Here is an 11,163-nt window from a genome sequence, read left to right on the forward strand (position 1 = left end):
CTTTGCTGATGACACTGTGCTTTTGGGAGATTCTGAAGAGAAGCTGCAGAGATTGGTGGATGAATTTGGTAGGGTGTGCAAAAGAAGAAAATTAAAGGTGAATACAGGAAAGAGTAAGGTTATGAGGATAACAAAAAGATTAGGTGATGAAAGATTGAATATCAGATTGGAGGGAGAGAGTATGGAGGAGGTGAACGTATTCAGATATTTGGGAGTGGACGTGTCAGCGGATGGGTCTATGAAAGATGAGGTGAATCATAGAATTGATGAAGGAAAAAGAGTGAGTGGTGCACTTAGGAGTCTGTGGAGACAAAGAACTTTGTCCTTAGAGGCAAAGAGGGGAATGTATGAGAGTATAGTTTTACCAACGCTCTTATATGGGTGTGAAGCGTGGGTGATGAATGTTGCAGCGAGGAGAAGGCTGGAGGCAGTGGAGATGTCATGTCTGAGGGCAATGTGTGGTGTGAATATAATGCAGAGAATTCGTAGTTTGGAAGTTAGGAGGAGGTGCGGGATTACCAAAACTGTTGTCCAGAGGGCTGAGGAAGGGTTGTTGAGGTGGTTCGGACATGTAGAGAGAATGGAGCGAAACAGAATGACTTCAAGAGTGTATCAGTCTGTAGTGGAAGGAAGGCGGGGTAGGGGTCGGCCTAGGAAGGGTTGGAGTGAGGGGGTAAAGGAGGTTTTGTGTGCGAGGGGCTTGGACTTCCAGCAGGCATGCGTGAGCGTGTTTGATAGGAGTGAATGGAGACAAATGGTTTTTAATACTTGACGTGCTGTTGGAGTGTGAGCAAAGTAACATTTATGAAGGGATTCAGGGAAACCGGCAGGCCGGACTTGAGTCCTGGAGATGGGAAGTACAGTGCCTGCACTCTGAAGGAGGGGTGTTAATGTTGCAGTTTAAAACTGTAGTGTGAAGCACCCTTCTGGCAAGACAGTGATGGAGTGAATGATGGTGAGAGTTTTTCTTTTTCGGGCCACCCTGCCTTGGTGGGAATCGGCCAGTGTGATAATAAAAAAAAAAAAAATTATTTTAAAATAATTTTGCTCTAATCTGTTTTATTCTGACATAAGAATGAGCACATAACTGAATCACAGTTATTAAGATGTACGTCAAGTTTCTGATTCGGAATGCACATCGCATCTTTCTAAAAAATATATTTTTCTCTTATTTTCCTTATTTTTCAGAAATTACCTATTACATTTAGGAGGGGAGTGCTAAACCCAATGGCATCATGCAGTGCCTAGGAAATGAGAGGCATTGAGGTTTGATCTAAGGAGGAGAAAAGCTCCCAATCCTTTGATCAAGAGCCCCTCACTGGCTTTAAGGGATTAGAAATTACATATTAAAAACTATGATACTTACAAAACATAACAGATAACTCCTACAGACCACATATCTGAAGAAAATCCAATTGGTTCATAGTTAATGATTTCTGGGGCAATAAACTCCGGTGTTCCAAAGAGGACCCTGCATGGATCTTCCGGGTTAAAACGGCGAGCAAGCCCAAAGTCTATGAGCTTGATTTGATGGGATGTCCGACGTACACACAATATGTTCTCAGGCTGGGGAATACACAGTATTGGCACTTATAAATAAATGTACTTCATATAATTTTCAGAAAGGTCCAGTATAGTATGGTAAAAGTGTAAATGTAGAATCTTTTATATGGAAGAAAATTAAGTTAGGGTGCTATAGTTCACACTGCACCTTGATATGTATGAAATGTAAACAGAGCCTACATAACTTAAATATTTCCTTATTAATTAAAATAGCATAAATCCACATGTCACTAGGAATAGTACAAGCATTTGTGAAGTATCAGAAAATAATATCCAACTGTTTATAACTCACTTTCAAATCAAGATGCACAATAAGATTTTTATGCATGTAATCGACTCCTTCACAGATTTGTCTTACAAAGAGAATACAATCTCGCTCTGTCAAGGCAAAGTCGTCGGCCACAACACGTTCAAATAGTTCCCCTCCTGATATACTGCAATAAGTAAGTTTATGAAATAAAAAAAAAAATTATTACGTGAACATTCAAACAATGACAATTTTGTCTAAAAAAAAAAGAAAATACTTTTATTTGGTTTGTATGAGATTTCTCGTCTAGTTACACTGTTCAGTAAATGCAGAATACTGTTATAGATATTCTCTGGTTCTGCTAATACTGGAAAAAAGTATACGTACACTAATATGTTATATAAAACACGGCCTACTCATATTCAAATGCAGAAATTATTATAAAGTGCTAAACCGATCAAATGCTGAAAGCCCAACAAAAAAATTTAAATTAACATTCTTACAGTCATCAACTTCTGCACATGTCCAATTTGTTAAAAATATAACCTGTTACAAGTACATAGACTGAAGCCAACTGCTTGCTATACCTGTACATTAATTCAGAGTAGTGTATGTAAATTAGCTCAAACCAAATTCTATAAGGTTCTGATTGTGTGTCAGCATTGTTATTTTTCTATGAACTTAAATTATACTAATAAATCTAGCAATTTCTTAGGAGAATGAGTTGTAAAACTAATTTAAGACCTTCACATCGAGTGATTATGCTATAAAATGAGTTGTATGCTTTGTCCAATCGACTACATTTACAGGAATAATAATACTGTATAATCAAATTAAGTACTAAATGCAAAAAGTCTTATTTCTAGTGAGCAAGACATTATCAGTATTAACAAGGCTGAATTAAAAATAATTTTTCTTGTTATTTTAACAAATGTAGTGACCGTTTGTATGTTAATTTTATGCTTGTGTGATAAGCAAATCTTGAAGCATACTGTTTTTGTCCAATCCTATCCCTGTTCTTATTTCAGCATTCCTTCATCTTCCATATTTTGTTAGGCTTATACTATCTCATATTTTGTATTGTAATTTAAGTAACTAACAGCACTCGCCCTACTAGATAATTATGTATTTTTTTTTTTTAACATGTTTCTGTTTCCCACAGAGGCAGGGTGACCCAAAAAAGAAATGCTTTCATAAAGTTTTTCTTTTTTTACTTTTAGTAATTTATACAGAAGGGGTTACTAGCCCCTTGTTCACAGCATCTTAGTCCCCTCTTACAACACACATGGCTTATGGAGGAAGGATTCATTTCCACTTCCCCATGGAGTTATATTTTATCTCTTGTAATTTTTTATACAAATTAACATGTAATGTTTGTTTTTAAGTTCCTACTAAATATTAGACCCTTCGAGAAAAAATAAAAATGAAAATGAAATATTGTATGTAACATCAAAGTTTAAGTCTGATATAGTTTAAGTTTTGCCCTCAACAATGAGCATTTGTGAATAAGTAAGAGCATTATTAAAGTGATGTGTCATATATAATGGGAACGAGAGGAGTCACTCTTGCTACTGCGTTACTCCATCACCCTCCTTCCCTCACTAAAGGAGGGAGGGAATGCAACAGGAATGGAGGTGAAGGGGAAGAAAGAGGGAGGAAAAGAAATAGAAGAGTGACTTGAGTACTGTACTATGCACTTCTATTAATCTAATGAAAAACTAAATGAGATTGGATATGTAATATTATGGTTGGGAAACATACCCCTGAGTAGAACATGGGTATCTATGGGAAAGATAAGGTCAGAGCTCTAAACCCCTGGGTAGCAATCCTCAGGAACTCTAACATCATTAAATTGCTGTACATACATTGGGAGTCTGTATTAGCATACAAGCTACCCAATGGTACTCTACATAATTAACCAATCGTTTCCATACTACAGCTGTTAAAAGCAAACTGCTCATATTAAACAAGCAACTTTTTTAATGATCAATTTCCTACGTGGGTTCAAATGACTGAGCCAAAATAAGGGCAGATAAATTCACTTCATGCCTTGGGTAAGTGCAAATTAAAAAAAAAAAAATCTTTAAACATACATACATGGATATTACAATGAATGAGTTAAAAGTCTGCACGAGTACAGATCTAATGCAGCTCTGGGATTATCATCTTTATGTTCTAAGTAAAGTTCCTTGTTATGAAAAGCATTTCATTCAGACCTACTTAATACTAGTGCACATATTTAGACAAGAATCATAATGCATAATTAGAGCAAAAATATTTTCTACAAGCGGTTTAAATTACAATGGTGAGGTAGCAACTGAATAAGTTACCAGTTTAAGATACAACTGGACAGAGTAAACATCAATGTTATGATTATAAACATTATGAAGTTCAGGATTTTTTTTTTTAAGTTATTGGAAACTAAAGTTTTTTAATTCTTCAAAGAACAATGTTCCAAATTTTTGGTTCTTTGATTTGCTTCAAGATTTTGTTGGTCTTACACATGGAATATCAAAGAGAGAGATTTATTTCTGTTGTCTTATACATGTTGCAGCTCAGGGTTAATATCTGTATTGAGTGTTCTGCATGTAATAGTGTAGTAGTAGTAGTATAGATGCTTTACATATGAAGTTCAAATCTCTAAATATTAGGGATGATTGGTGATGTTTGGAATGAGATTGAGTTATTATTCTAATGGTAGAGATTTGTTGGTTTATGACTGGGTTCAGATGATTTACTGTTCTAGAACCCCATATGCATATACCATAGATGAGGCAAGTATAACCACTGCCAATATATTGTAAATATACTTAAAACTAGTTACTAAATTGACAAATATCGCTTACTATTCCATAACCATAACCATTTCTCTTTGTTGCTCATATGCTGCTAGAAGTTGAAGAAGTTTTGGATGCCGCAGAGAATTCATGATATCTATCTCCTCACGAACCTGCAAGACCAATGATAGTCATTACTGAAGTTTAGGTACACAGTTCAGTATTTGGGTTATGGTAATCACTTACTGATATAGCACCAGTCATTATATTAATTTTGAGCACAAGTGGTAATAATGATCAGATTGCATGTAATGGGATTACAGATAATAATAATATACACTACACCATTACCTTTTCTTTTTCCCTAGCATTTCTGGACTTTATAATTTTTGCAGCTCTTCTTGTACCATTAGCTTTCTCTGTTACTCTGTACACAATTCCAAAACGACCTTTTCCTACTTCCTCGTGCATGCTATACTTCTTATCAAAAAGATTACCAGGTTCAATCTCAACATTCAACGGTGCAAATGCAGTTTCATGATCTACAAAGAAAGAATTGCATACAAATACAAGTTGTATCCATTGCATGTTGGGTCATAAAAAACTATTTAATGAAATTTAATTATCCAGACAAGTACTGTAATAATAAATCACAGTTGGCATAAAATCAGTAAATTTTTTAAACTATTCAAATCTCTGTGTCTGACAAACACACATTAAACCATACTTTCTGACATCTATGTTTGGTAAAGGTTTATCAGTCATATAATAGCTAATATGTAAACCAAGAAAAAATGAGACAGTTTAAACATTGTAAATGGCAAGTATATTAATGGTAAATTACCTTCAGGCTCAGGCTCTTCCTCATCAACAGGGTCACTAGTGGTGACTGGAGTGGAGGGCTTCGAGGGCTCTGACACCCCATGCACATTCTGGGCTCGCACACGAAACTCGTATTGGCAGTTTTTCTCCAGGCCCCGCGCAATGTATGATGTTGAATGGCACCTAAATTGTAAATTTTCATACAAAATATCTGATATACTTTTAACTGAATATATTCATATATCACGATGTCTAAATTTCAGCCACTCAGTGTAGCTTACTAAACACAAGTTATTAACTAGACAGGAGGATATTTTATTACAAAAAAGCACAAGTCGCCCAGTCTATGGTGAGCTTAAGGTATCAAAGGTAAGCAACTGCAGGTACTCAACAGTATATGATACTTTAAAATTAGAACCACCATTAACTAATAAAAAAATTTCTTCAGGGGATTTTTAGATATCAGCATATAAAAATATTATACCTTACATTCATTCTTTGCAAATAACAAGAATGAAGTTAAGCTCTGAAGTAAGATTAAACAATTCCAAACCAATTTTCAACTAATTTATCCCTGTAAAGTTAATGGTACAAGATTACATAGGAGAAAGTCAGGCTGCTTCTTATGTTTTATGCAGTATTGTGTAAAATCAGGTCTTGCAGAAACAAGCATTTGAACTGTCACATCTTTGCTAATTTTATATAAAAAATTAAGATTTGAAGACAGCTTTGGATGTACAGATTTTAAAATAAGTTTAATTTCATCACACTGGTGGGATTATTATTTATGGTACTTTCAGTTATTAAGAATGCCAGAACTTAAAAAAAAAATTATCATTTTTTTTGATATCCCTAGACAATGAGCACTATGGATGAGCTCCAGTAACAGCATTGAGCAAGAACATGCACTCACACTGAACCTAGGACAAAGGACCCATTCTTTTAAGAAAACTATATACAAACCACCCTTGCTCTTCCCTAATATGCACAAAGTAATTACTGTACATGCAATATGAAAGACAATTTAGTAAAATTTTAATTTTCAAATTCAAAATCCATTTGTACAAAATTGGATGATATTACATAAATCACATAAAGCCCCTTTATTATGCAAAGCATTTTGGGCAAGCTTAAACCTAACTTACATCTAGAAGGATTATAATATTTTACATACACTTATAAGACCTTAATAATATTCACAGTAAAAATAAATTCAGTATGACTCAAATGTATATGATGGTGATAAAATAATAGCAATGTACATGAGAATAAGAACACTTAGATTGTACTATATTAAAATTATTGTTACTTCAAAATAAAAATCTTGATAAAAATTGCAATAAGAGTGAAACTAGTTGACTGAATTAATACAAAATATGATGAGAACGTATATGCCTATGTAATTACGTATATATGAAAGAAAACTTGGGAGAACAGGGACAGTATTGGATGACAAACAGGGTTTCAGTATTTGTTTGACATAATAAATTGCAGTTAGGATCACATTATTGTATGGAGGTGCTTTTAAATACATAGTAGCTTTGAAGTGGCTAGCAGATACGGAACCTCTGGAATCTTCAGGTCCCTTTTTGCACATTGAATTTTTGCACAGGTTGAGCTGGACACAGGGAAGAGATTTTGGTGTACAGTCTTATGCCTGTGTGTTCGGTTGCAGCTATCAAGAAAGTTTCAGAGTGGGATAAATATTAGAACTGACTGTTTTATCAGGGATGTGATTAAGAATAAAACTTCTTAGTAAGTAACTAACCCATTGATAAGGGTGTACCATTCATGTTGACCAGACTTGCATGCCTCCACTGTGTAACCAGTTACCACTGATCCACCATCATAGGTGGGCCCATACCATGACAGGGTGACTGAGTCAGCTGTTACTTCACTGTGGTTGGGTTTGTCAGCAGGAGGTTCAGGGGCACCTACAACACAAATCATTTTTTTTATTCTCATCTACAACATACAGTTTATGCACCCAAAACAGGAGCGAGTAACAACCCAAATCTACTTATGAAGATGAAGTTTCTATAGTATCTCGTTTAGGTATCACATGATCCAGAAGTATCAATCATTTTAAATTAACTATAATTTATGTGGTAAACTCATCATTCAAATAAAGATAGTAATTTCAGAATTTGTTTACAAAAAAGAATTTATCTGACTAAAATGTAAGATGTGAAAAGAGAGAGAGAGGGGGATTGATAGATTACATTTTCTAAGACTGTAGGAAAGCATTTGATACTGTATGCATGAAGGTGGGCCAAAAACATGAGATTCAGGTGGGAACAACAGGGAATGTACTCCAATGAATTAGTGTCTTTAGCAAGGTAAGCAAAGAGTGACTGTTGGGTAAGAGATGTCAGAATGAGGAAGAGTAACTATCAGGGTTAAGCAAGGGTCCATGTTAGTACAAGTAATGGGGAGAATAAAAACAGATGAGGACAGGGAAAGGCTCCAAAGGGATCTGGACAAATTGATAAAAAAAAATGATTAGATAAGTGGTTGCTTTAATTCAACCCCACTAAACACAAGGTCATGAAGATAGGGAAGGAGCAAGACCAGAAAATGGGGATAACTAGAGAAACAGAGGCTGCAGACTTTACTCAGAGAAACCTAGAGGTGAGCATAGTGCCCAGCATAACACCAGACTCGCATCAGCCAAATAACCTCTGCAGTCAATGCTAGTCTGGCAAAATATAGAGTAGCCTTCAGGAATCTAAACAGAGCAATTCTCTACCGTTAATATAACATACATTTGGCCCATTTTAGAGTATGTGGCACCAGTATGGAATCCACACCTAAAAAAGCATTTTAAGAAACTGGAGAAAGTGCAGAAGTATGCAATAAGGCTAAGGGGTTGAGCTATGAGGAGGCTAATGGCAACAGAAAAAACAATGAAGGGCAGAATAATCAGTACATAACATACAAAATAATCAAGGAAATTGATAAGGTAGGAAGAGATAGGGTGTTTGAGAGGCGAGAAATATGAACTTGGGGAACAGCTGTAGTTAGTCACAGACGAGCCACAATGATGGTTGGAAGTATTTCTTCAGTCTCAGAGTGGTCGGGAAGTGGAATGATCTGGGTGAAGAAATGATAGAGGCAAGCTTCACACAGAGTTTTATAAGAAGGTATGATAGGGCCCATACGAGTAACAGAGAATGAATCCAGAGAGAGAGACAAGTTAAGAGAAAGTGTCAGGATCTGAGAACTGACATGTGCACATGCATGTATATGTACACCCACACACACACAGATCCTGCCCCCCCACACCCATACATTTCATTCTGGAAAAATACACCGACTTTGCTCTCTGTAAATAAAGCATTACTGTGTGTGTGTGTGTTAGTTACCATTTTGTTACCATTTTGTCCTAGGCACATGTCGATTAGACACTAGGCCTGTTGTGTGTGTAGGTGTGTGTGTGTGTAGGTGTGTGTGTGTAGGTGTGTGTGTAGGTGTGTGTGTGTGTAGGTGTGTGTGTGTGTGTGTAGGTGTGTGTGTGTAGGTGTGTACTCACCTAGTTGAGGTTGCGGGGGTCGAGTCCGAGCTCCTGGCCCCGCCTCTTCACTGATCGCTACTAGGTCACTCTCCCTGAGCCGTGAGCTTTATCATACCTCTGCTTAAAGCTATGTATGGATCCTGCCTCCACTACATCGCTTCCCAAACTATTCCACTTACTGACTACTCTGTGGCTGAAGAAATACTTCCTAACATCCCTGTGATTCATCTGTGTCTTCAGCTTCCAACTGTGTCCCCTTGTTACTGTGTCCAATCTCTGGAACATCCTGTCTTTGTCCACCTTGTCAATTCCTCTCAGTATTTTGTATGTCGTTATCATGTCCCCCCTATCTCTCCTGTCCTCCAGTGTCGTCAGGTTGATTTCCCTTAACCTCTCCTCGTAGGACATACCTCTTAGCTCTGGGACTAGTCTTGTTGCAAACCTTTGCACTTTCTCTAGTTTCTTCACGTGCTTGGCTAGGTGTGGGTTCCAAACTGGTGCCGCATACTCCAATATGGGCCTAACGTACACGGTGTACAGGGTCCTGAATGATTCCTTATTAAGATGTCGGAATGCTGTTCTGAGGTTTGCCAGGCGCCCATATGCTGCAGCAGTTATTTGGTTGATGTGCGCTTCAGGAGATGTGCCTGGTGTTATACTCACCCCAAGATCTTTTTCCTTGAGTGAGGTTTGTAGTCTCTGGCCCCCTAGACTGTACTCCGTCTGCGGTCTTCTTTGCCCTTCCCCAATCTTCATGACTTTGCACTTGGTGGGATTGAACTCCAGGAGCCAATTGCTGGACCAGGTCTGCAGCCTGTCCAGATCCCTTTGTAGTTCTGCCTGGTCTTCGATTGAGTGAATTCTTCTCATCAACTTCACGTCATCTGTGTGTGTGTCTGTCTCTGTATATGCATGTGTATGTCAGTTGTGTCTGTATATGTGTGTATATGTTACTTATGTCTGTATATGTGTGTGTATGTTAGTTGTGTCTGTATATGTGTATCTGTGCGTCTGCGAGTACGTGCGAGCGTACGTGTACACGTGTGCGTGCAAGAGACTTGCCGTGCATGCAATGACCTGCTTCCGTTGCGATATTTTGTATTTTTTGGCAAATTAGTGAACACATTTTGTCATGCTGTTGTCGTGCTTTTGTGTGTGATGATAGAGTTTTGTGTGCGTGTGTGCGTGTTGTTTGTATGTGTATGTCCTCACCCATTTTTAGCTGCAGGGGTCGTGTACTCACCTATTTGTGGTTGCAGGGGTCTAGTCATAGCTCCTGGCCCTGCCTCTTCACTGATTGCTACTAGGTCCTCTCTCTCCCTACTCCATGAGCTTTATCATACCTCGCCTTAAAACTATGCATGGTTCCCGCCTCCACTACGTCACTTTCTAGGCTATTCCACGGCCTGACTACTCTATGACTGAAGAAATACTTACTAACATCCCTTTGATTCATCTGAGTCTTCAACTTCCAATTGTGACCTCTTGTTTCTGTGTCCCATCTCTGGAACATCCCGCTTTGTCCACCTTGTCTGTCCGCGCAGTATTTTATACGTCGTTATCATGTCTTCCCTGACCCTCCTGTCCTCCAGTGTCGTCAGTTCGATTTCCCTCAACCTTTCTTCGTAGGACAATCCCCTTAGCTCTGGGACTAGTCTTGTTGCAAACCTTCGTGTGTGTGTTAGTTACCATTTTGTCCTAGGCACATGTCGATTAGACACTAGGCCTGTTTTATCGGTGTGTGTGTGTGTGTGTGTGTGTGTGTGTGTGTGTGTGTGTGTGTGTGTGTGTGTGTGTGTGTGTGTGCGCGCGCGCATGCGTGTGTGTGTGTGTGTGTGTGTGTGTGTGTGTGTGTGTGTGTGTGTGTGTGTGTGTGTGTGTGTGTGTGTGTGTGTGTGTGTGTGTGTGTGTGTACTCACCTATTTGTGGTTGCAGGGGTCGAGTCATAGCTCCTGGCCCTGCCTCTTCACTGATTGCTACTTGGTCCTCTCTCTCCCTGCTCCATGAGCTTTATCATACCTCGCCTTAAAACTATGTATGGTTCCCGCCTCCACTACTTTACTTTCTAGGCTATTCCATGGCTTGACTAGTCTATGACTGAAGAAATACTTCCTAACATCCCTTTGATTCATCTGAGTCTTCGACTTCCAATTGTGACCTCTTGTGTCTGTGTCCCATCTCTGGAACATCCAGTCTTTGTCCACCTCGTCTATTCCGCGCAGTATTTTATTTGTCGTTAT

The 11,163-nt window shown here is 38.1% G+C and overlaps 1 protein-coding gene across 2 annotated transcripts in view; it reads right to left on the reverse strand.

Annotated features, from left to right (window-relative positions):
- LOC128688938 (myosin light chain kinase, smooth muscle-like) overlaps window positions 1–11,163 on the reverse strand; it is a gene marked incomplete at its 5' end in the record, with an annotated part of 40,188 nt that overhangs the window by 22,201 nt on the left and 6,824 nt on the right. For both annotated transcript variants that reach the window (XM_070081106.1, XM_070081107.1), the window contains 6 exon segments: window positions 1,367–1,566; window positions 1,856–1,997; window positions 4,657–4,760; window positions 4,939–5,129; window positions 5,432–5,592; window positions 7,178–7,343. In XM_070081106.1, coding sequence (XP_069937207.1) covers window positions 1,367–1,566; window positions 1,856–1,997; window positions 4,657–4,760; window positions 4,939–5,129; window positions 5,432–5,592; window positions 7,178–7,343 — 964 coding nt within the window.

Source organism: Cherax quadricarinatus, unplaced genomic scaffold, assembly GCF_038502225.1.
Source record: "Cherax quadricarinatus isolate ZL_2023a unplaced genomic scaffold, ASM3850222v1 Contig1704, whole genome shotgun sequence".
Taxonomy (NCBI): Eukaryota; Metazoa; Arthropoda; class Malacostraca; order Decapoda; family Parastacidae; genus Cherax; species Cherax quadricarinatus.